We start from the raw sequence: 27,237 nt of genomic DNA on the forward strand, positions 1-27,237 counted from the left end.
ATGACACTTTGTCGAATTGTCGTGAGGAAGGGAAGAGGTCAGCTTTGCTAGCAATGGAAGGTTTTCCAGATGTAAAGGACGTTGTTTTGGGCTTAAGTATTAAGCGAGGCACGATGTGAATTGTTTGCCAGGACGCAGCGGCATTGTGATGCAATTCCGCGTACAAGAGGTTCTTTTCCAGAGCACATCACAAGAAAAGTAAATCACGGGGGATTTGTTTGGGCTCAGCCTGATTCATGTATTCGACAGGTACATGTACCAAGTCATGAACACTGGGGTTGGATGATAGAAAGAATGAATGACAGTTGGAAACCGAAATAGGCATCTTTGACTGCCGTTGCATCCTCGTTTCAGGAACTTTTGAAATGAGGAGGCAAAAAGCCAGCTGTGTTGGTGACTTTAAATGCTACCATTCTGGCCTTCCTTGTACGAGTTGTTGTATAGGCAACTGTCAGATAATTATGAGATAAGTAAACTGTCTTTCTAACCAAACTATGCATTTAAACTTAACTAAGAGTGTTATCACTTGTTAAGTTGATGGAAATTATAAAAAATATTTTCTACATATTAATTTGCCTCCATTTGGAACCGGAAATCACTATTTTTCTTCATTTATGTGTTGTTTTGTCATACTTAGGAACTGTTTTTAACGTTTTATCATAACTTATTTTGGATTATACCTATAACAAATCTTTCAAGGATTTACATCCCTTGTGAAATTGCTTGAAAGTATAAAAATTGAAATTTTGACTTTTTAGCTGGGATTTTTACACCGGAAGTCACATAAAGTTTCATTAATGTATTGTCTAGTCGTAATTTAGGAACTGTCATTTGTTTTTTATCAAATCTAACATTGGATTTTACCTTTCAAAGGATTAACGAATTATTGCCAGTTTGTAATGACGCCATTTCCAAAATGTGTGGTGGCCATCTTGAAAAATTGATTTTTTTTTTGGCCAGCAGTGGATTTTTTATAAGTATCATTTAGTCAACCTTTATACCAAATTTCATGCGCATGCTTGTATCACGATTTGCACAATTATGTCCATAATATCTCCCACTATTCATTTAGTCATAGGAAACAACATATCTAAATTTGAAAATATTTCATCCAAGGGTTTTCATGTTATTGAACACACATGCCCGCCAGCCGTACATCCCCAAATCAATAACACATTTGTTATTCAAATGAAGTAAGTAGTGTAAATTATCATTTTAATATTTAAAGAGTAAAATGAACTGTTCTCATCACTTTTTAAGGTCACCAACATCATCTATACTATCTTCATCAATCTGAAACAAACAAAAATCAAACATTAAATGTTGTAACTTTCATCTGTAAACAAGAGTGCACACACTGACATGCCTCGCCTTCTTTACTAATCATTGATATTATGTTGATAGTCCTAAATTTTTTGTATAAAGGTTTCTTGCAACTGTTAAATAAACTAAACATTAGCCAAGAAAACTAAACATCAGACCAACCATGCCAGGCAGGCATGTACAGCTAACAATTCTTCCATACAACAAATATAGTTCACCTATTGCTTATAGTTTAAAAAAAACAGACCAAAACACAAAAACTTAACACTTAGCAATGAACCATGAAAATGAGGTCAAGGTCAATAAAACCGGCGCCACTGACATAGATTTAAAAGATTTCCATACACCAAATATAGTTGACCTATTGCCTATAGTATTAGAAAAAAAGACTAAAACTCAAAAACTTAACTTTGACCACTGAACCATGAAAATGAGATCAAGGTCAGATGACACCTGCCAGCTAGACATGTACACCTTACAATCATTCCATACACCAAATATAGTAGAACTATTGCATACAGTATAAGAAAAACAGACTAAACACAGAAAACTTAACTTTAACCACTGAACCATGAAAATGAGGTTAAGTTCAGATGACACCTGCCAGTTGGACATGTACACCTTACAGTCCTTCCATACACCGAATATACTAGACCTATTGCTTAATAGTATGTGAGATATGGAGGTGACCACCAAAACTCCATGAAATGAGGTCAAGTGAAAACTGTCTGACAGGCAGGAGGACCTTGCAAGGTACGCACATACCAAATATAGTTATCCTATTACTTATAAGAGAGAATTTAACATTACAAAAAATTTTAACTCTTTTTTCCAGAAGTCACTGAACCATGAAAATAAGGTCAAGGGACATTGGATATGTGACTGATGGAAAATTCTTAACATGAGACATCCATATACAAAGTATGAAACATCCAGGTCTTTCATCTTCTAAAATATAAAGCTTTTAAGAAGTTAGCTAACGCCGCCGATCACTATATTAAGCTTTCTGCAACAAAAGTCTCAGGCTCCACAAAAAAAGGTACATGCAATGAATGCATCAAATAAAATACTAATATATGCATCCTTATGTAATTGAAAGAAATATTAGTTAAATTATACACTTAAAATAAATCTTATATCTGTTCTTCACTGGCGGTAAGCAGATGGTAGTAACATAAAGTTATGGTTAGGCAAAGAAGGGAGACCCATTTTCGTGCAGTATAAGGTTCACTTCTCAAACACACAAATCATTAATACTCTGATTTTTTTAAATAAAGTGAAGTTATGGTTAGGCAAAGAAGGGAGACCCATTTTCGTGCAGTATAAGGTTCACTTCTCAAACACACAAATCATTAATACTCTGATTTTTTTAAATAAAGTAAAGTTATGGTTAGGTAAAGAAGGGAGACCCATTTTCGTGCATTATAAGGTTCACTTCTCAAACACACTAATCATTAATACTCTGATTTTTTTAAATAAAGTGAAGTTATGGTTAGGCAAAGAAGGGAGACCCATTTTCTTGCAGTATAAGGTTCACTTCTCAAACACACAAATCATTAATACTCTGATTTTTTTAAATAAAGTGAAGTTATGGTTAGGCAAAGAAGGGAGACCCATTTTCGTGCAGTATAAGGTTCACTTCTCAAACACACAAATCATTAATACTCTGATTTTTTAAAATAAAGTGAAGTTATGGTTAGGCAAAGAAGGGAGACCCATTTTCGTGCAGTATAAGGTTCACTTCTCAAACACACAAATCATTAATACTCTGATTTTTTTAAATAAAGTGAAGTTATGGTTAGGCAAAGAAGGGAGACCCATTTTCGTGCAGTATAAGGTTCACTTCTCAAACACACAAATCATTAATACTCTGATTTTTTTAAATAAAGTGAAGTTATGGTTAGGCAAAGAAGGGAGACCCATTTTCGTGCATTATAAGGTTCACTTCTCAAACACACAAATCATTAATACTCTGATTTTTTTAAATAAAGTAAAGTTATGGTTAGGCAAAGAAGGGAGACCCATTTTCGTGCAGTATAAGGTTCACTTCTCAAACACACAAATCATTAATACTCTGATTTTTTTAAATAAAGTAAAGTTATGGTTAGGCAAAGAAGGGAGACCCATTTTCGTGCAGTATAAGGTTCACTTCTCAAACACACAAATCATTAATACTCTGATTTTTTTAAATAAAGTAAAGTTATGGTTAGGCAAAGAAGGGAGACCCATTTTCGTGCAGTATAAGGTTCACTTCTCAAACACACAAATCATTAATACTCTGATTTTTTTAAATAAAGTAAAGTTATGGTTAGGCAAAGAAGGGAGACCCATTTTCGTGCAGTATAAGGTTCACTTCTCCAACACACTTATCATTAATACTCTGATTTTTTAAAATAGGCAAATAAAGAGTTTCAAACCTGTCATTCATGAATATATTATATGTTATTTTTGTGTATTTTTATACATAAGACAGATAATAAAGCAATTTCGTCATTAAATATAGTTGACGACATATTGCTTCAATAAATTTATTATAGTATCTAAGAAACAACATTACCATTAAAACTTAACATTTACCAATGAACCATGAAAATGAAGTTAAGGTCAGACAGACAAATACACCTTACAATCATTCCACACACCAAATATAGATGACCATTGCTTATATTTTAAGAAAAACACACCAAAACATAAAATCTTAACACTGAGCAATGGACTGTGAAAATGAGGCCTAGGTCAAATAAAACATGCAAGACTAACATGAACATCTTAAAATATTTCCATTCACCAAAAACAGTTGACCTATTGCATAAAGTATTACAATACAAGAGCCTGAAGAGGCTGTCACAACGACAGCAAACCGGATTTATTAATATTTATTTGTGTCCTGGCAATATCACAAGAACCATTACTGATGAATGGTGAAAGTGAAAATCGTCAATATCAAATTTGACCTCCATTTTGTCATCAGTATCAACATCTTAAAATTTGAAAAGCTTAGATTGAATGGTTCATGAGTAAATGCAACAACGTGAATGGAAACGCCATTTCACAATCTTTCAAGAACCATAACTCCTGAACAGTAAAAGTCAAAATCGTCATTATTGCACTTGACCTCTAATTTGCCATCAGTAACAACATATAAAAATTTCAAAAGCTTTGGTTGAATGGTTCATGAGAAAATGCACGGACACTACTGGAAACACCATTTTTCAATCTTTCAAGAACCATAACTCCTGAACGGTAAAAGTCAAAATCGTCATTATTGAACTTGACCTCTATTTTGTCATCAGTAACAACATATTAATATTTGGGAAGCTTTGGTAAAACAGTTCATGCCTAAATGCACGGACACGACTGGAAACACCATTTTTCAATCTTTCAAGAACCATAACTCCTGAACGGTAAAAGTCAAAAGCGTCATTATTGAACTTGACCTCCATTTTGTCATCAGTAACAACATATTAAAATTTGGGAAGCTTAGGTAGAACAGTTCATGCGTAAATGCACGGACACAAATGGAAACTCCATTTTTCAATCTTTCAAGAACCATAACTCCTGAACGGTAAAAGTCAAAATCGCCATTATTAAACTTCACCTTCATTTAGTTGTCAGTAACAACATATTAAAATTTTAAAAGCTTTGGTTGAACGGTTCATGAGTAAATGCACGGACAACATTTGATTGCCGCCCGCCCGACCGCCGTACATCCCCAAATCAATAACCAACATTTTTGTCACAAAAATCCGGTTAAAAAGACCAAAATACAATAAATTGCTTCACCAAGCGCAGCTGGATACGACAGCAGAGGTCAAACCCTGAACCGTTGGGGCAAAAATGGACACAATTTTCACGCTTGATACCGGTTTGAATTTGGATTGTAATTAAATTTTTGACACATAATAGGTTTCTGACACAGAATAACTGTAGTCAAAAATTTTAGAATTGGTAATATGATTTGAATTCATACTCAATTCAATTGTTTGCTTTAGAACCCCCTTTTATTTATTTGATCATGCAATTCACTATGCTGTTGCATATTGACCCCAACCTGAAAAAAAATAATTATACCCTCCCCATTTTTTGTTTCCTTTCTTTTTTACCCCCCCCCCCTTCCTCCAAATTTTTTTTTCACCTCCCCAACCCTTTTTTCCTACAAAATTATTTTCCCTCAAGTTATGGTCATAATTTCAATTTAAATTTCCATTAGAGATGCAACCATAATTACCCATTTAATTACACCTTGTAATTTAAAAGTTTAATAATAGATAATTAATACATCAGCATAAATTTAATAGTAATTTCTTAAAGTAAATTGACAGCTAATCACCTCAAGGAAATACAATAATTCTTTATACATAATTTTAAAGCAGTGTGAGGGAGGAAATCCAACATATTATGTTTGGATTACATTTGGATTACCTCCCTTACACTGCTTTAAAATTGTCTTTATTGTCTATTAATGATAGAAAAAGGAAGACATTTAAAAATACCTAGAGTTAAAAGACTATGCACATCCTGTAATACAATGGAGGATGAAGCCCATTTTATTTTATACTGTAAAAAAAATGATAAACTAAGAGATAACTTTATAGGAAATGTAATTAAACATATGCCAGATTTTATGTCCTGGCAAGAAAATGAAACCAGATGCTCCTCAGGGCGCAGCTTTATACGACCAGAGGTAGAACCCTAAACAGTTGGGGCAAGTATAGACACAACATTTAAGCTTGATACAGCTCTGAATTTGGATTGTATTTAAATAGTTGACATAACATAGGTTGACACAGAATGAATGTGGTCTAAGAACTTAAACTTAAAAACTTAAAAGTTTTAAATTGGACATTTACCAATTATGGTCCAATATCCAAAATCTAAATACATGGTTAGATTCAGCATATTGAAGAACCCCATACATTCAATTTATGTTGAAATCAAACAAAGTTTAATTTTTGACCCTTTGGACCTTAATGTAGACCAATTTGAAAACGGGACAATACTGTGCAATTGAATATTTCTTGCCATTGCGCAAAACTGTGCAATTAAAAATTTCTTGCTATTGCGCAATATTGTGCAATTGAAAATTTCTTGCTTTTGCGCAATACTGTGCAATTGAAAATTTTTTGCTATTGCACAATATTTAATATAATAATGTTGGACCCTGATTTGGACCAACTTGAAAACTGGGCCCATAATCAAAAATCTAAGTATATGTTTAGATTCAGCATATCAAAGAACCCCCAGTATTCAATTTTTGTTAAAATCATGCTTAGTTTAATTTTGGACCCTTTGGACCTTAATGTAGACCAATTTGAAAACAGGACCAAAAATTAAGAATCTAAATACACGGTTAGATTTGGCATATCAAAAATCCCAATAATTCATTCTTTGATGAAATCAAACAAACAAAGTTTAATTTTGGCCCCTTTTGGCCCCTAATTCATTGGGACCAAAACTCCCGAAATCAATCAAAATCTTCCTTTTGTGGTCATAAACCTTGTGTTAAAATTTCATAGATTTCTATTAACTTATACTAAAGTTATTGTGCAAAAACCAAGAAAAATGCTTATTTGGGACCTGTTTTTGGCCCCTAATTCCTAAACTATACTAAAGTTATTGTGCAAAAACCAAGAAAAATGCTTATTTGGGACCTGTTTTTGGCCCCTAATTCCTAAAACTATAGGGACTAAAACTCCCAAAATCAATCCCAACCTTCCTTTTGTGGTCATAGACCTTATGTTAAAATTTCATAGATTTCTGTTTCCTATTACTTAAGTCATTGTGCGAAAACCAAGAAAAATGCTTATTTGGGCACTTTTTGGCCCCTAATTCATAAACTGTTGGGATCAAAACACCCAAAATCAATCCCAACCTTCCTTTTATGGTCATAAACCTTGTGTTTAAATTTCATAGATTTCTATTTACTTATTCTAAAGTTAGAGTGCGAAAACCAAATGTCTCAGTGTTCTCCCCAGGACTTTTGGATAGCGCTGTGGTAATCGCGTAATTTTCGACAATGCTCAGTAACTTTATCGCGTTTGTAATAATTACAAACGCGATAAAGTTACTGAGCATTGTCATAAATTACTATTAAATTGTTTTGTTATGTGTTTTTATTATATTATGCTGTTGATGTTTCCTCTTGTTATGATGTCCTCATCATGCTCATGGAAGTTACAGTGTACCCCTTAATGAGGCTTTGTTTGTTAATGTTATTGTCTGGATAAAGAAGAAGAGTATTTTTTTCTCCATTGTAAATTCATATATTAAATCCTCATACTATCTATGTATAAAACTGGAGGAGAAGTCTTTTTCCATGATGGGTCTACACCAGACATGCCTGTGTGAAGATTTCTTAGCACTATCAGGTAATGTTGCAGAACATGCAAGGACCAACAATAAAGTCATTTTCAGCTTCTGTTTCAGTGTTGGTTTTGTAACCAACTGTAGCAGTGTACTGTTAACCTTACAACGTTTGACAGGAATTAATTTTTTTTGCATAAAGATTTCTCATTTTTATGACCTTAACGTTTTATAATATTTAAATGGCCTCATCCAAGCTGGACATCGAGACAGTACAATTTCTCAGGTCGTATCAGCTTGGGTTTGTTTTTCTAATCATATGCTATCAAATGGTAGAATTTCTGACTAAACAATTATAAGTTCGAATAGGGGATAATGAATACTTAAAAGACTTGCTCATTTTCGGGGTTCGTATGGATAGTAAACCCAGCAAATAATTTGTAACAGACCCCTGTGTTTGATCGTTTTTAAAATCCTCGTTTGTTCAAAGTTCGTAAAACAAGTTTGTGAGTGACGTCGGGAAATGCAGTCAATTCATTTCATCTCATTTCATTCATATATGCCTCTATATATTCTTTAAATTAAAAAAATAGATGTCAATGTTGAAATCTTTGTTTATTTTGTAAAATTTATTAGACTGGTCCCGCGGAGTTACTTTAATACAACGGAAATAATTCTTTAAAAAATCGTAAAACAGTCGATCACGTGATCCGAAGTGAAAAAAAAGCGGGAAATTTGAAAAAAATTTGAAAAATATGGAAAAAAATATAGCGACGCGTTTGCGTGGGATAGCGCTGCGGTCAGTGCAATAGGACAGCAGGGAATTGCAATAGCGCTGAAAAGCGCTGTGCTTAAACGGCCTGTGGAGAACACTGTACAGTCTTCGGACGACGACAACGATGACAAGGCCAACGTGATACCAATATACGACCAAAAATTTGCAATTTTTGCGGTCGTATAAAAATTAAATATCTTCTTTGCCCATCAACCTCAAAAGAAGTAGAAAGCTTAGGGTCCTATTTTAAACAGGCATTAGAACTGAGGACAGGGGACTCTTGATTTATTTATAAAATTTATATATCATATAGATAGATTGTTTTGCTTTTTTGCTTTTTTTGTTTTTATGGTTTTGTTTGTTAAATGTATTTTGTGTATGTTTTATATTGTTTGTCACAAACTTATTGTTCAGAGTTTATATGACAATAAATATTTGAATTTGAATTTGAATTGAATTGAATTAACCAAGAAACCCGGTTTTCCCTCTTTTTGGCCCATAATTAAACTGTTAGAACCATAACCCCCAAAATCAATCCCAACCTTCCTTTAATAGTAATAAACCTTGTGTTGAAATTTTATTGATTTCTATTTAATTACACTAAAGTTATCTGGAAACCATCTATCAATGGACAACGCCTACAACACAACAACGATGTGATACCAATATACTATAAGGTTGTATAAAAACTTCATTGAACCACTGAGGTCACGGTCAGATGACACCTGCCAGTTGGACATGTACACCATCCAATCATTCCATACATGAATTTACAATTATAGTAAACCCATTGCTTATAGTATCTGAGAAATGGACTAGACAATGAAAAAAACTTAACCTTGTTCACTGATACTTGAAATGAGGATGAGGTCAGATGAAAAAACTTCTGACAGACATGAGGACCTTGCATGGTACACACATACTTAATATAGCCTATATCCTTTTACTCCCAATAAGAGAGAGATCAACATTACAAAATATCTTAACTTTTTTTCCAAGTAGCCAAGTAACCATGAAAATGAGGTCAAGCACAATGGACATATGACAGACAGAAACTTCATAACATAAGGCATCTATATACAAAGTATAAAGCATCCAGGTGTTCCAACTTCTAAAATATAAAGCTTTTGCTTTCTGCACCTGAAGTCACAGGCTTGACAAAAGGGGTCCTCTGCAGGATTTTTTCAGGAAGTGACAACCACTTTAATGTTGATTTAAGTCATTAATTATAATTCTCAGAAGGAGATTAATTGATTTATTACACTGTACTTATAATTAGCTAGTTTAACAAATCATCAATTTTCTATTTTTCATAAAGAATTTTTATCTTGTACACATTTCCTGCAAGGACCAGTTTAAAATTGTCAGATTATAGTTATAATAATAATGATTTCTCATGAGGAGTCAATGATAACCTAGTATATAACATCATTGCTGTCCTGTTTGTAACCTTACAATCATCTTGAACTTCTCAATATCTTTGTAGGGGTCTTCAAAACATAATTTTTGAAAATATCAAAATATTACAACAAACTCATTGTTTACCTGGGGCCATTTCTCAGGAAGGAAGTCAAACAGATCATCTTTAACATCTCCTTGTATTTCTATTTCATCTTCTCCTTGTATTGATGACCCACATGAAAACTTTTTAGAAAATGCTTTACTTGCATCTTTCAAATCTATATCTGAAAAGAAACAAAAGCTCCATGCAAATAATTATTTATAAAATAATTATCAACCGTCTTATGCAGCTTAAACCAACATTTAATCCTAGTCGTAGGTTATCTATGATTGGCTTGGAGTTCATGTTAAACAATACACTTTTGAGAGGCATCCAGAATTTTAAATAAAAGTTAGCCTTTTCAATCATCACTTTTAAAGTGCATGCAACAATACATCAAAAATAAAGAATTAAACCCTGATAAACACTTATTAGGTTTTTTCCCTCAAGATATTGACTATTGTTTGGTAAACACTTCTTTAAAGAAGCTGAACCTATTTGAAGACACACTCATTTGTTTCCCTGTCTTCGGTTTTAGGATATTGAATATGCATGACATAGTGCTCAGGAAACAAATATCACCATCACCACAAAATAGAATTTCAGAATACATCTTTATTGTTTTACAACAGCAATCAGTGGTTTTCATTTGAAAGCTTTCCAACTATCTATAATTTTTGATATCATTTATCTTATTTTTTCCAAGTATTTACTTGAAGAAAGAGCATAAAATGTTGTCAATTTTTCATTCCAAACCTTTATTTTCAAAGGGTACAAAGTGGAAAAGTAGGCATACTGAACAATAGTTCAAAATGATGTTATATATGGTGGTATGACAAAATGGCAGAAGTACAGACATGGGTAACACTAAATACAAAAGCTACTTGAGGAAGAACTTACCATAAGTAGCTAAACCCATAACAATTGTAACCATTTTCTTCTTTCCTCTCTTTGCTGTGCCTATTCGAACACCCTGTGGTTCTGTTTTTTTCTTTGCTTTCATTTGTCCTTTTCCACCTCTTTTTTGTCTTTTTTTCTCTGCATCTCCCTCCCCACCTTCCTCGTCATCTGAAAACATACATGTAAAGAACTTGACTTAAAGATAGTTGTATTCATATCCAAACGAATTATTCTAAATAAGGACTGTTCTGGACAGACATGTGTTGAGAATATTATGATTTGTACTTAATTTTATAAAAATTTAATTAAAAACACTGTAGCTATTTCCCAACAAACACAAAACACATTCAATTATATGTAGAACAGCTCAAATATCTATGTGCCTATATGCAATATCAATTTTAGGTGGCAGTAAAGAGTACAAGTTATGTTTTCCCAATTTTTCTGTTCCTATCATACATGTCATATATTTGGACATACATTTTTTTGTATATGATGGTTAGTTTAAAATCTCTTTTGCTCTCTTCACTTTTAGTCTACAATAAGGGCAAAATTGATTACAGAACATATAAGTTTTTGTTATGCATATTATGTTTATAGTTTCAGGCAAATTCCTGATATCAATAAAATGCTTCGCTGAGCGCAGCCTGATTCGACCACAGAGGTTGAACCCTGAACAGTTGGGCCAAATTTGCATACAATATTCAAGCTTGATACTGTCTGAATTTGGATTGTTATCAAATTTTTGACATAATACAGGTTTCTGATACAAAACAAATATCAAGATCATTCAAATCTATTGTGCAATACTGTGCAATTAAAGATTTCTTCTTGAAACTTTAAAAAAAAAATTGAACCCCGTAAAAAAATTCGAACCCACCAAAACGTTTTGAATCCCCCTTTGAAGCAATTATCCCCACACTTGATCCTTGCCTTTCCTTTGTAGTATGGATTCTTGTAGTACAATTTCATACACTTAAACACTTATTATTATTTGGAAACTAGATATATAAAATTGAGAATGGAAATGGGGAATGTGTCAAAGCAACAACAACCCTACCATAGAGCAGACAACAGCCCAAAACCAATTGGTCTTCAAGGTAGCAAGAAACTCCCGCACCCAAAAGGCGTCCTTCAGCTGGCCCCTAATCAAATATGCATACTAGTTCAGTGATAATGGACGTCATACGTATGCTCATTTTTGGCCCTATTTTGCCACCTTATTCCTGCATATATGGGGCAATAACCCCCAAACTCAACCCCAGCCTTCCTTTTGTGAAATGGAACCTTGTGGTACAATGTCAGAGAGATCCATACTCTTACAAGTTATTGTCCAGAAACTACAAAAGTGCTTGTTTTTTGGCCTCTTTTTGGCCCTTAATTCTTAACTGTTGGCACCATAACCCCCAAAATGGATCCAAACCTTCAACTTGGGGTTTTTAACATTGTGGAACAATTTCAGAGCAATTGAAATACTTATTCACAAGTTATTATCCTGAAAGTAGAAATATGCTTGTTTTGGACCCCCTTTGGGCCCCTAATTCCTAAACGGTTGGGACCATCATCCCCAACCTTCCTTTTGTGGTATTGAACCTTCTTATTAAATTTCAAAGAGATCCATTCATGTAAACTAAAGTTAATGTCCTGAAAACAATGTGTTGTTGTTTTTACTTTTTTTGAGTCATAAAACACATTATTCGTCAATGCAGAATTATCCTCTATCTAAAAATCCTAAATCTGCTTTGATCAAAAACAAAAAAGAATTACATCTGCTGTCAACATATCAAAAAGTGCCATCATTAGAAGAAGAGATGAGATTTTTATTTTCTATGTTCCAGTTAACAAATGATCTCCAATAAAAATTTCAGTTAACTTGTTTTCATTCTGTCCTTCACATTAGTCATGTTGTTTGACCCTAGGCTTAAAAATGTACAAGATATCAAATTGACAAATAATATAAATGACATTGACTTCTTGTAATGTATGGCACATTTTCAAATCTTTCAAAGATTATATGTTCTGAATGGTGAAAGTGAACATATAAGTCAATAACAAACTTGACCTCTATTTTCATCATCAGTAACAATATATATAGTAAAAGGTGAAGAAAAAAAGTAAAATCACAAAAATATTGAAATCCGAGGAAAATTTAAAACGGAAAGTCCCCAATTAAATGGCAAAAACAAGGGATAAAACAAATCAAACGCATTTTCAATTGTAGAAAATGGTGAATTGAACCTGGTTTTATAGCGCTATCCCTCTCACTTGTATGACAGTTGCATCAAAGTATATAGTCGCCATCAGCTGAAATTCGTAGCGGTTATCGGTAAAAATAATCTAAACTATCAATCGCGTTCACTCGAGATATAGTTTTTCACATTCCATTCATAAATCGCAAAAAGAAAAACCACTACTGACCTACCTTTTAAGTGATCACACTGTAATAATCCTGACCTTCACATTTTCCAGAATATTTTCCATTGTAATTCCGTCATTTTCGTTTCTATGAGGATCATTTGTTTACATATGACATTCGTCACTGTACGCAGTTTCCTGAAATGTTCCTTTCATTGATGTTTCATATAATGTTTTTTTTATATTATGCATTTTTATATTTTTGAGGATGAGCGAGTCAGGTGAGTGGGTGTGTTCGTATGTTTTATTACATTGTACTTATTGTTTTGGGGAAGGTTAACTTTCTGGTAGTAAGACCCGTCACGGCCAGGCTGGGAGACTGGATAGGCAAATGCTCACATTAAATCTGTACCGATACAGTGTGTTAAATGTCTTCCTTTTTACACCATAACCCATGGTGGTGCTCCTACTAAAGGAGGGAGATACGGAACATACATACATGATGTGATAAGGTTTCCCGCGCTTTATGCAAATTTTATGAAATTGAACTCCACGGAAACACTTCCGGTAAAAACAATGGCTGATTCCACCATTCAAAATCGTCTATGAAAAAGTGAAGGTCAGGATTATTACAGTGTGATCACTTAAAAGGTAGGTCAGTAGTGGTTTTTCTTTTTGCGATTTATGAATGGAATGTGAAAAACTATATCTCGAGTGAACGTGATTGATAGTTTAGATTATTTTTACCGATAACCACTACGAATTTCAGCTGACGGCGACTATAGGCTAAACAGAGTGCCATCTTTCAATATATGGAGGACCATAATTCAGAAACACAAAAAGTGAAAATTTGCAATACATGTACTGAAATTGACTTCCAATTTTGTTATTAGTATCAACAAATTAAAATTAAAAAGCAATCTTTGAAAGGTTTATAATATTGCATGGAAACATTCATATATTTCCAATCTAAAAATGGCCATAACTCAGAGACAATTGTCAATATCAAACTTGGCCTCCATTTTTTTCCATCAGAAACAACAAACAAATTTAATATATGTATTAACATGATTAACTTTTAGTTAGTTATCCTCTTCCTAGAGATGATGAAGAGCTTCACATATTGTATATGTTGTGTCAAGGAATTGTATATTTAAAAGGAATGGAAACGCGGCTCGAGATCAATCAGGATACCCGCAGAGCACCCGCAGAGCTATAATCCATGTCTGGCTCAGGCGGAAGTATGATGAATAATATAAACAAGAGTGCACACGCTGAAATGTCTCGCCTTCTATATTAATCATTGATATTATGTTGATAGTCCTAAGTATAAAGCTAAGCTTTAATACAACTGTCACATAAACTTAACATTAACCAAGTCCAAGATAACTAAACAAAGACCAATGAACCTTGAAAATAAGGTCAAGGTCAGATGAACCATGCCAGGCAGACATGTACAGCTAACAATGCTTCTATACAACATATATAGTTGACCTATTACTTATAGTTTAAGAAAAATAGACCAAAACACAAAAACTTAACACTGTGCAATGAACCATGAAAATGAGGTCACGGTCAAATAAAACCTGCGCGACTGACATAAAGATCATAAAATATTTCTATACACCAAATATAGATGACCTATGGCATATAGTAATAGATAAAAAGACCAAAACTCAAAAACTTAACTTTGACCACTGAACCATGAAAATGAGGTCAAGGTCACATGACATCTGCCCGCTAGATAGGTACACCTTACAATCATTCCATACAACAAATATAGTAGACCTATTGCATATAGTATGAGAAAAACAGACGAAAACACAAAAATTTAACTATAACCACTGAACCATGAAAATGAGGTCAAGGTCAGATGACACCTGCCAGTTGGACATGTACACCTTACAGTCCTTCCATACACAGAATATACTAGCCCTATTGCTTGTAGTATCTGAGATATGGACTTGACCACCAAAACTTAACCTTGTTCACTGATCCATGAAATGAGGTCGAGGTCAAGTGAAAACTGTCTGACAGACATGAGGACCTTTCAAGGTACGCACATATCAAATATAGTTATCCTATTACTTATAATAAGAGAGAATTCAACATTACAACCAGATGCTCCGCAGGGCGTAGCTTTATACGACCGCAGAGGTTGAACCCTGAACGGTTAGGGCAAGTATGGACACAACATTCAAGCTGGATTCAGCTCTAAATTTGGATTGTGATTAAATAGTTGACACAGCATAGGTTTCTGACACAGAATGAATGTGTTCTAATGAACTTAAAATTTTTGTTTCTCTTAGAGCAATTCACTATGCTGTTGAATATCAATCCTCTCAAAAAAATGTTTGAAGAAATTTTCTTTTTTATTTATGAAATTTCAAATGAGAAAAATTGAACCCAATTTTTTTAATCACATCCCCCTTTCCCTTATTCCAAAACTAATCTCAATTAAAATTTCTAATGGAGTTTGCAACAATAACTACTCATTTAAATACATCATAAAATATTAAGATGTAAAAAAACTGCTTGTTATCACTGAATGGTAAAGATTATTTTAATTTATCAGTTGGTAGTAAAAAGTGAATATACATTGTATATTGTATATAACTAAGATTTAAGTTGATTCTGGACAAAGAAAGATAACTCCAATTAAAAAAAAATCTTGCTATTGCACAATATTTTGCAATTAGATATTTCTTGCTTACTATTCTGGACAAAGAAAGATAACTCTAATTAAAAAAAAATTTGATATTTCACAATATTGTGCAATTAGATATTTCTTGCCATTGCGCAATACTGTGCAATTGAAAAGACTTGCTATTACACAATACTTAATATAATAATTTTAGATCCTGATTTGGACCAACTTGAAAACTGGGCCCATAATAAAAAATCTAAGTACATTTTTGGATTCAGCATATCAAAGAACTTCAAGATTTCAATTTTTGTTAAAATCAGACTAAGTTTAATTTTGGACCCTTTGGACTTTAGTGTAGACCAATTTGAAAACAGGACCAAAAATGAAGAATCTACATACACAGTTAGATTTGGAATATCAAAGAACCCCATTTATTCAATTTTTGATGAAATCAAACAAAGTTTAATTTTGGACCCCGATTTGGACCAACTTGAAAACTGGGCCAATAATCAAGAATCTAAGTACATTTTTAGATTCAGCATATCAAAGAACCTAACTGATTCATTTTTTGTCAAAATCAAACTAAGTTTAATTTTGGACCCTTTGGACCTTAATGTAGACCAATTTGAAAACGGGACCAAAAGTTAAGAATCTACATACACAGTCATGACAGTTAGATTCAGCATATCAAAGAACCCCAATTATTCAATTTTGATGAAATCAAACAAAAGTTTAATTTTGGACCCTTTGGGCCCCTTATTATGTTGGGACCAAAACTCCCAAAATCAAACCCAACCTTTCTTTTATGGTCATAAACCTTGTGTTTAAATTTCATAGATTTCTATTTACTTATACTAACGTTATGGTGCGAAAACCAAGAAAAATGCTTATTTGGGTCCCTTTTTGGCCCCTAATTCCTAAACTGTTGGGACCTAAACTCCCAAAATCAATACCAACCTTCCTTTTGTAGTCATTAACATTGTGTTTAAATTTCATTGATTTCTATTTACTTAAACTAATGTTATTGTGCGAAAACCAAGAATAATGCTTATTTGGGCCCTTTTTTGGCCCCTAATTCCTAAACTGTTGAGACCAAAACTCCCAAAATCAATCCCAACCGTTCTTTTGTGGTCATAAACCTTGTGTCAAAATTTCATAGATTTCTATTAACTTAAACTAAAGTTATAGTGCGAAAACCAAGAAAATGCTTATTTGGACCCTTTTTGGCCCCTAATTCCTAAAATGTTGGGACCAAAACTCCCAAAATCAATACCAACCTTCCTTTTGTGGTCATAAACCTTGTGTTAAAATTTCATATATTTCCATTCACTTTTACTAAAGTTAGAGTGCGAAAACTAAAAGTATTCGGACGCCGGACGACGACGACGACGACGACGCCGACGCCAACGTGATAGCAATATACGACGAAAATTTTTTCAAAATTTGCGGTCGTATAAAAAATCTGAACTTTTTTTTCAAGTGGTCACTGAACCATGAAAATGAGGTCAAGGACATTGGACATGTGACTGACGGAAACTTCGTAACATGAGGCATCTATATACAAAGTATGAAGCATCCAGGTCTTCCACCTTCTAAAATATAAAGCTTTTAAGAAGTTAGCTAACACCGCCGCCGGATCACTATCCCTATGTCGAGCTTTCTGCAACAAAAGTTGCAGGCTCGACAAAAATCATGACAGTGGTCCATTTCCTGTCATATAGATCGGTCTTTAAATTCACGGGGTCATCTTGCTTGAGACGATATAAATGAGAGATAAAGCCGAAATCAAGAATAAACTTTTATTCCTTGAAAAAGGAAAGGCCTTAGGTATCATTTTAATGCCTCATTAAACATAGGTTTGTAATTTTGTATTGAGTAATTTCTCATTAGAATAGACCTCTGTCTTGACACTTGAGGGAGTTTCATCCGGATTACAAAACAAAAAGTACAGTGTTTTGATTTTTTTTCTAAAAACTCGACAACTGCGAAGCGCAAAACAAAACAGTTGATATCATTATGAAGCTGAAACCTTATTCTATCGTTAGGCTCTTTTTAAAGTTTCTTGTTACTTTTCTGATTTTTCTACGATTTTTCGAAATTTCTGTTTTGAGTTTCATTATTCTGTCAAAATATGTCTATCAATCTGAGAGTGCACTACAATTTCTTTATAATATTGAAAAGTAGAAAGAAAAAAGTGAGAAAATGAGATATCACTTTAAAGAAGAAATATTTTCCTACAGTTTGGTCTAAATTACGAATGCTAAATACAATTGGTACTATGTAAATTATTTTATTTGGAAACATGTTGAAAATTTGAAGTTGTGCGTCACTTTGTATTTTGGTATGAGTTAAATAACTGCTTGACATAGATGTGACATTGACATACAATTTTAAAGGTAAATCTTTTTTCTATCAAATAGTGTTGGTTTTATGAAAATGGTAATAAAAACGAATTTGCTATGATTTTTCAAAATCCCATGTTTATAGTTCACATTGACGCCATTTTGTTTAGTCAAGTTCGACACTGACGAAGTTGGAAATAACAGACAAGAAATATATACAAAGACTTACGATTGGGATTGATTGTGCCTTTTTATATACGACATGTACGATGTTATTCATTTATTTTTTTTGAGAATACTTTTTTTTTAATACTAAATCGTTGTTTGGTAATGCAGTTTGCCATTATTAAGCGTTGCCGAATGCGAATGTTGGAAAGTTTTAACTGTTTCTAATTAGAAAATTTATTGCATCTCTGCATAATTTAGCATTAATTAACAGGTGAGCTCGGCGTTATTAATTTTTAACATCTCAAGTATGTAAGACACAAATTAGCGTATCATTGATACATGAAATATTATACCTGCAAATTGGAACATCCCGCATGCCATTGTTTATTATAACACCTGTAATCTAAGCTCTTTTATCTAGATAATATACTGCAGTTGTTGACTTTTTTCTTCCCGTCATAATGATTTATTAACTTCTTTCTTTATCAGTCATATTTTACAATTGAAAAGTCATTTAGCTACATTTTTAAAATTTCCTTTATTTTGCATGAAAACTATTTAAAACTCGTAAAATGTCCGATATCATCTGATTGTGACATACCTTCATGAAATATCAAGATAAAAAAAAACTAGAATAAAAGTTTTTTTATAAGTGAACTTTGCATGTGGTTGTATTGTTATAAATTTTTTTTTGGATTAATTTATTTTTGGTTTCATGATTTATCACCTACTATACCACGTTCGTACTGCACAACGCAACTTGCACAATGTAAGTACCATTTAATACTCTACAATAAAATATGTATTTCAAATTATCTTCTAAAAAAACCAATTATGATTTATTTTACACAAAGCAAATTGAACCAGATGCTCCGCAGGGCGTAGCTTTATACGACCGCAGAGGTTGAACCCTGAACGGTTGGGGCAAGTATGGACACAACATTCAAGCTGGATTCAGCTCTAAATTTGGATTGTGATTAAATAGTTGACACAGCATAGGTTTCTGACACAGAATGAATGTGTTCTAATGAACTTAAAATTTTTGTTTTCTCTTAGAGCAATTCACTATGCTGTTGAATATTAATCCTCTCAAAACAAGAATGTGTCCTCAGTACACGAATGCCCCACTCGCACTATCATTTTCCATGTTCAGTGGACCGTGAAATTGGGGTAAAAACTCTAATTTGGCATTAAAATTAGAAAGATCATATCATAGGGGACATGTGTACTAAGTTTGAAGTCGATTGGACTTAAACTTCATCAAAAACTACCTTGACCAAAAACTTTAACCTGAAGCGGGACAGACGGACGCACAGACCAGAAAACATAATGCCCCTCTACTATCGTAGGTGGGGCATAAAAATGTTTGAAGAAATTTTCTTTTTTATTTATGAAATTTCAAATGAGAAAAATTGAACCCAATTTTTTTAATCACATCCCCCTTTCCCTTATTCCAAAACTAATCTCAATTAAAATTTCTAATGGAGTTTGCAACAATAACTACTCATTTAAATACATCATAAAATATTAAGATGTAAAAAAAACTGCTTGTTATCACTGAATGTTATTTATTATAATTTATCAGTTGGTAGTAAAAAGTGAATATACATTGTATATTGTATATAACAAAGATTTAAGTTGATTCTGGACAAAGAAAGATAACTCCAATTAAAAAAAATTCTTGCTATTGCACAATATTTTGCAATTAGATATTTCTTGCTTACTATTCTGGACAAAGAAAGATAACTCTAATTAAACAAGAATGTGTCCTCAGTACACGAATGCCCCACTCGCACTATCATTTTTCTTTGTCCAGTGGACCGTGAAATTGGGGGAAAATCTCTAATTTGGCATTAAAATTAGAAAGATCATATCATAGGGAACATGTGTACCAAGTTTGAAGTCGATTGGACTTCAACTTCATCAAAAACTACCTCGACCAAAAACTTTAACCTGAAGCGGGACAGACGGACGAACGGACGAACGAACGGACGAACGAACGGACGGACGAACGGACGCACAGACCAGAAAACATAATGCCCCTCTACTATCGTAGGTGGGGCATAAAAAAAATTTGCTATTTCACAATATTGTGCAATTAGATATTTCTTGCCATTGCGCAATACTGTGCAATTGAAAAGACTTGCTATTGCACAACACTTAATATAATAATTTTAGATCCTGATTTGGACCAACTTGAAAACTGGGCCCATAATAAAAAATCTAAGTACATTTTTGGATTCAGCATATCAAAGAACCCCAAGATTTCAATTTTTGTTGAAATCAGACTAAGTTTAATTTTGGACCCTTTGGACTTTAGTGTAGACCAATTTGAAAATAGGACCAAAAATGAAGAATCTACATACACAGTTAGATTTGGTATATTGAAGAACCCCATTTATTCAATTTTTGATGAAATCAAACAAAGTTTAATTTTGGACCCTGATTTGGACCAACTTGAAAACTGGGCCAATAATCAAGAATCTAAGTACATTTTTAGATTCAGCATATCAAAGAACCTAACTGATTCATTTTTTGTCAAAATCAAACTAAGTTTAATTTTGGACCCTTTGGACCTTAATGTAGACCAATTTGAAAACGGGACCAAAAGTTAAGAATCTACATACACAGTCATGACAGTTAGATTCGGCATATCAAAGAACCCCAATTATTCAATTTTGATCAAATCAAACAAAGTTTAATTTTGGACCCTTTGGGCCCCTTATTCTGTTGGGACCAAAACTCCCAAAATCAATACCAACCTTCCTTTTATGGTCATAAACCTTGTGTTTAAATTTCATAGATTTCTATTTACTTATACTAACGTTATGGTGCGAAAACCAAGAAAAATGCTTATTTGGGTCCCTTTTTGGCCCCTAATTCCTAAACTGTTGGGACCTAAACTCCCAAAATCAATACCAACCTTCCTTTTGTAGTCATTAACATTGTGTTTAAATTTCATTGATTTCTATTTACTTAAACTAAAGTTATTGTGCGAAAACCAAGAATAATGCTTATTTGGGCCCTTTTTTGGCCCCTAATTCCTAAACTGTTGAAACCTAAACTCCCAAAATCAATCCCAACCGTTCTTTTGTGGTCATAAACCTTGTGTCAAAATTTCATAGATTTCTATTAACTTAAACTAAAGTTATAGTGCGAAAACCAAGAAAATGCTTATTTGGGCCCTTTTTGGCCCCTTATTCCTAAAATGTTGGGACCAAAACTCCCAAAATCAATACCAACCTTCCTTTTGTGGTCATAAACCTTGTGTTAAAATTTCATAGATTTCCATTCACTTTTACTAAAGTTAGAGTGCGAAAACTAAAAGTATTCGGACGCCGGACGACGACGACGACGCCGACGCCAACGTGATAGCAATATACGACGAAAATTTTTTCAAATTTTGCGGTCGTATAAAAAGAATGCCCCTCAGAAGGATTTTAGTTCATTATTTTTTACAGAAACATGCCGAAGAAGAAAAAAATATCATTGTCAAGTTAGATAACTAGTGTCAGATTAAATGACCACGTTCGATAACTTCTACCAGATAAGTAATGAGCCAGTTAGAGCGATGGGGTGTAATTAACACCCAGTCGAAGCAAGAGATGCATCATAATATTTTCTTTGAAGTCGGCCGCGTTTCCGTTCCTTTTAAATATACAATTCCTTGGTTGTGTGCATGTGATTATTTTGTATTCAGGAGTTGGTCATGAAGGCATACTCAAAACTTATAAAGAATCAAGTTGACAATTTGGTAATATCAGCATAAATTTACAAGGATATTTCATCTGATGTGTGAACAGTGTACTTTGATCAAGTCGCTCTGAAACCACCTTAGTCGCTCACTTCCACAGACTTTAATTATATACACAATTCACCATAATTTTGAAGACTATGGATATCTCTTTTGTTGCAAATATTTCTTTGTTTAGGTTAAACATTTGATTTTCCTCAAATATAATCATAATAATTACTCATGAAATAACCTTAAGTAAATTTCAAACAGATTTTAGACTATCACTGTCCAAACCTTTTATACTCATGAGCCTTTCAAATTCTTCTGGAAGATTTTTCTCCAACCATTTCTTGCATTTTTCATAATTTGGATAGTATTCACAATACTGAAAGTAAAAAAAAAACTAAATCAAAGCACTGTAAGCGCTGTAGACAGTTAACCAAAAACCAAGGCAAAATTATGAAAACTGTGGCAATGTTGCTTCAAATTTTTTAAAGATTTTTAAAAAAGAACAAACATTAAACATTCATATATCATGTATATTGTACATTTATGTTCATTTAATGAATTAACCATTTTAAGGCAAATAATTCATATTTTATCAAGGTTTTCAAAAGCAACACATATATCAAGTATATTTTTTCATGGTCATGAGTCTGCAGTGGTACAAGTTCGCAATGATTGCAGTTGTTTTAGTTGATAGTTAACGTTGGTATTAGTTGACTGTTAGTAGTTCAAGTAAACTATAGTACAAGCTTGTTAAAGTATGAATGAACTTGCTTCCCTTGAAAGAAAACTGAGATTGTTTTCTACAGTACAAAAGTTACTTGTCTATCCCAAATTCATGTATTTGGTTTTGACGTTATATTTGTTATTCTCGTGGGATTTTGTCTGATGCTTGGTCCGTTTCTCTGTGTGTTACATTGTAGTGTTGTGTTGTTGTCCTCCTCTTATATTTATGCGTTTCCCTCAGTTTTAGTTTGTTACCCCGATTTTGTTTTTTGTCCATGGATTTATGAGTTTGATCAGCGGTTGCCTTTATGAGACCCAAATCAGACAAATGTTTACTACTATAGGGATCAAAGGTGGGGTCTAACTGACCTGCCCATAGTAAATGTAAATGACCCCCACCTTCACTCTAAATCCATGATGTCTATGTTTTTGAATAAATGGCAGGTAATTATACAGTTGGTCAAACATTCTTGGGCTTGAAAGATATGTTTTCTTAAAAATGACCAGATATAATTCAAAATATAATAAAGGTAAATTCTTTAAACCTACTCATTTTTTTCCATCAATAAAATTTTATAATAAATAAAAAATAATTGTAATATAATGCTGTTACATAGTCTCCCAAATAAAGCTCCCATAATTATTCATTCCCATGGCAGCCTGACATTGGGCAAAGTCTAGTACACATCATAATTGGTTAAGTCTAGCAAAGTGATATGCATATGAGAGCCTATGAGATTGACCTTGAATGTCATTCAATCTTTTAGAAATGACAAACAGGAATGAATATGGTTTATGGGTTGGTATCTCAATCTTTTACAAGTTCTCAAAACACACACAAGAGGGGTGGGGTGACCCTAAGGACTACCCCTATATTTCATTTGATTTTTTTTCATTGTCCCATACATGAATATATATGGTTTAGGGGTGGGGATCTCAACCGTTATCAAGTTTTTAAACAGGATGGGATAGGGTGACCCCAGTGACTTCCCCTATATTTTGTTTGATTTAGAGGTGGGGATCGTACATCCAACGGACGAGTACCGCATAAAACGGACACCTAATGGAAGCGTACCGAATAAAACAGATGAACAAGATATACGGAAAAATCAAAGGCGACAATAATAATACATGTAAATCGAATAAATATTCAAAATGTTTTTGGGTAACTGGTTTTGGTTTGTTCTTCAAAAATTCCGCCAAAGGGCAGTGTCTGGCCTGAATAAGAACTGCTTGATTGTGAAGACATGCCTATACTCTAAGATCGATTATGAATAATAAGAATTCATGAACCTTAAGAAATCTGACATACAATTGAATTGGCATTTCTGACGTGAAATTTTCAATTGGCATTTATCCATTTCAGATCCGTTCATCATCCGTTTTATCCGTTACACGTCCGGTAGAAGTCCGTTTCTCATTCGTTCAACATCCATTTTATCCGTTAAACGTCCTGTAGAAGTCCGTTGGTGAATTTATCTTCCAGACCTCAAACGGATGTATAACGGACATGTAACGGATAAAAAACGGACGAGTACAAAACGGACGCCTAACAGACGTTCAACGGACATTTTATCCGTTGGACATCCGTTCAAAGTTTTGAACATGCTCAAAATTTTCCACCGGACAGAACGGATGTCGACGAATAAAACATACACTTAATGGGCATGCAACGGATATGGACGGACGTCTAACGGATAAGAACAGACGTCTAACAAATAAGAACGGACGTCTAACGGACATGAACGGATTGAACAAAAGTTATCCATTAGGCGTCCGTTCGAACTATCCGGTAAGGTGTGACCGAGGCTTTAGTTCTTGTGTCCCATACATGAATATATATGGTTTAATTAAAAGGTGGGAATCTTGACTGTTTACAAGTTCACAAACAGGAGGGGTGGGGTGACCGCAGCAAGTCCCCTATATTTCATTTGATTTAGAGGTGGGGATCTCAACTGTTTCCAAATTCTCAAAATGGAGAGTTGGGGTGACCACAGGGACTCCCCCATATTTAATTTGATTTGTTATAGTCCCATACATGAGTATATATATATATGGTTAAAGGGTGAGGATCTAGACTGATTCCAAGTTCTCAAACAGGAGGGTGTACAGTGACCCTAGGGACTCCCTTTTTAATTCATTTGATTTGTTATATTGTTCCATACATGAATATATATGGTTTATGGTTGGGGGTCTCGAGCGTTTTCAAATTCTCAAACAGGAAGGGGTAGAGTAGCCCCACAAACTCGGAGAGAGGGGGTAGGAGGAATCCTGATCCTGAAATCCTGGGCTTAAAAACACCAGATCCTGAAATCCCAGGCTTAAAAACACGAAATCCTGAGGTCCCAAAATTCGAAAAAAGAATTCCCTAATCCCGAAAACCTGAGCTTAAAAACACCCGATCCCGGACTCCCAATAAAGGTCCTATCCCCCCTCTCATATGATTTGTTATATATTGTCCCATACAAGAATGTATATGGTTTAGGGGTGGACATCTTGACCGTTTCTAAGTTTTCTAAAAGGAGGGGTGGGGTGACTGCGGGGACTTCCCCTATATTTCATTTGTTTAGTTATATAGTCCCATACATTAATGTATATGTTTGAGGGGTGGGGATCTCATCCGTTTCAAAGTTATCAAACAGGAGGGGGTAGAGTGACCCAAAGGACTCCACCTATATATCATATGATTTGCTTACATTCAGGTATCATATAATCTAGTTGCACTATTTGTGAAAATAAAGTAAGAAACTTCCAGCTATTTTAAATGACCCTTCAAAATTGAGAAAAACAAGAATGTGTCCAAAGTACACGGATGCCCCACTTGCACTATCCTTTTCCATGTTCCATGGACTGTAAAAATTGGGTAATAATCTAATTTGGCATTAAAATTAGAAAGATTATACTATAGGGAACATCTGTACTAAGTTTCAAGTTGATTGGACTTCAGTTTCATCAAAAACTACCTTGACCAAAAACTTTAACCTGAAACTTCCATTTTCATTTTCTATGTTTAGTGAACTGTGAAATTGGGGTCAAAAGTCTAATTTGGCTTTAAAATTAGAAAGATCATATCATAAGCAACAAGTGTACTAAGTTTCAAGTTGATTGGACTTCAGCTTCATCAAAAACTATCTTGACCAAAAACTTTAACCTGAAACTCCCCCTTTCATTTTCTATGTTAAGTGGACCGTGAAATTGGGGTCAAAAGTCTAATTTGGCTTTAAAATTAGAAAGATCATATCATAAGCAACAAGTGTACTAAGTTTCAAGTTGATTGGACTTCAGCTTCATCAAAAACTACCTTGACCAAAAACTTTAACCTGAACGGACGAATGGACGCACAGACGGACGGAGGCACAGACCAGAAAACATAATGCCCCTCTACTATCGTAGGTGGGGCATAAAAAAATACCCATTGAAATTGCAGGAAAATGTTTAGACTTGAAAAGCATCTCACATGCATTATCAACATTTATCACTGATAAAGAAAATTTATACTGTCACCAGGAACATATTTATTGTTAGATATACTGTTCCCAGCTATCACATTCTATTGGATTTTGACATTAAAATTTGTCAAAAAGTAATTTTGAGTTTCTGTACAAAATATTTTCTGTTTTTTCTTTCTTTAACATATATCTTTTGGTTTTCAATTTTAGTGTTTATATTTATTTACCATGCATAGATATATTTTGTCACCTGTATGGAATTTTTTTAGTTGATCGCCAAATCCGGAATTACTCTTATCCGCTTCCGGAATCACAATCGATATTGTAATTGGCATCCATTTTGTTTTCAATGTTGTTTTTGTCAGTCAGATACGATTTTACTCGATTTTACACATTATTTGTCAGTGATTTTCTGTATAAAGCTAGCGGTTGAACAAAATGAACATTGCTGTCATGAATAAGATAAGATAAGATAAGATATTTTTATTCCAATTAAAGTGTAATGTATATAAAATGTAGTGAAATTTGGGGTTTATTTAAATAGATGAAGTTTAATTTGAAGTTTATATCATTTTACAATTGAACCAAATAAAATACTTTCTCAAAAATGCTATAGTTATATTGAACGTTTATTCATTCACATCAAAATGTTTTGTTTTTAAATTCATTGTAATCAGATGTAATCATGATTGCTTTGCCAATGTAATCATTAATTTAATCAGATACTTTCAGAAATGATGTAATCATTAATTTAATTTAATCGTACAAATGATAAAGTAATTGTAATTTAATCAATTACATTGAAAGTAATTGGACCCATCTCTGCAAGTTGCTAGCTTTTTGTCAGTCCTTTTTTTCTCATCAAGATTCAACTAATGAACTATTATAAGAATAATAAAATAACTGAGTTCCAATGTCACAGGCATTGCTAATATGTTATCTAATCAAGGTACAAGGACAATAACTAAATAAACCAATCCTTCACAGGGTACAATAAAGATACAAT

At 33.5% G+C, this 27,237-nt stretch overlaps 1 protein-coding gene across 1 annotated transcript in view; it reads right to left on the reverse strand.

Moving 5' to 3' along the window:
• Window positions 1-1,198: 1,198 nt before the first annotated feature.
• Window positions 1,199-27,237, reverse strand: part of LOC139527657 (density-regulated protein homolog) — a 41,063-nt gene continuing 15,024 nt past the window's right edge. Inside the window, exons 4-7 of the mRNA XM_071323201.1 lie at window positions 22,345-22,435; window positions 10,803-10,970; window positions 9,947-10,086; window positions 1,199-1,293 (exon numbers count right to left, since the gene is read on the reverse strand). Coding sequence (XP_071179302.1) covers window positions 1,249-1,293; window positions 9,947-10,086; window positions 10,803-10,970; window positions 22,345-22,435 — 444 coding nt within the window. The 3' untranslated portion in view covers window positions 1,199-1,248. The remainder of the gene's footprint in view (window positions 1,294-9,946; window positions 10,087-10,802; window positions 10,971-22,344; window positions 22,436-27,237) is intronic.

The sequence above is a fragment of the Mytilus edulis genome, chromosome 6 (assembly GCF_963676685.1).
Source record: "Mytilus edulis chromosome 6, xbMytEdul2.2, whole genome shotgun sequence".
NCBI classification, from domain to species: domain Eukaryota; kingdom Metazoa; phylum Mollusca; class Bivalvia; order Mytilida; family Mytilidae; genus Mytilus; species Mytilus edulis.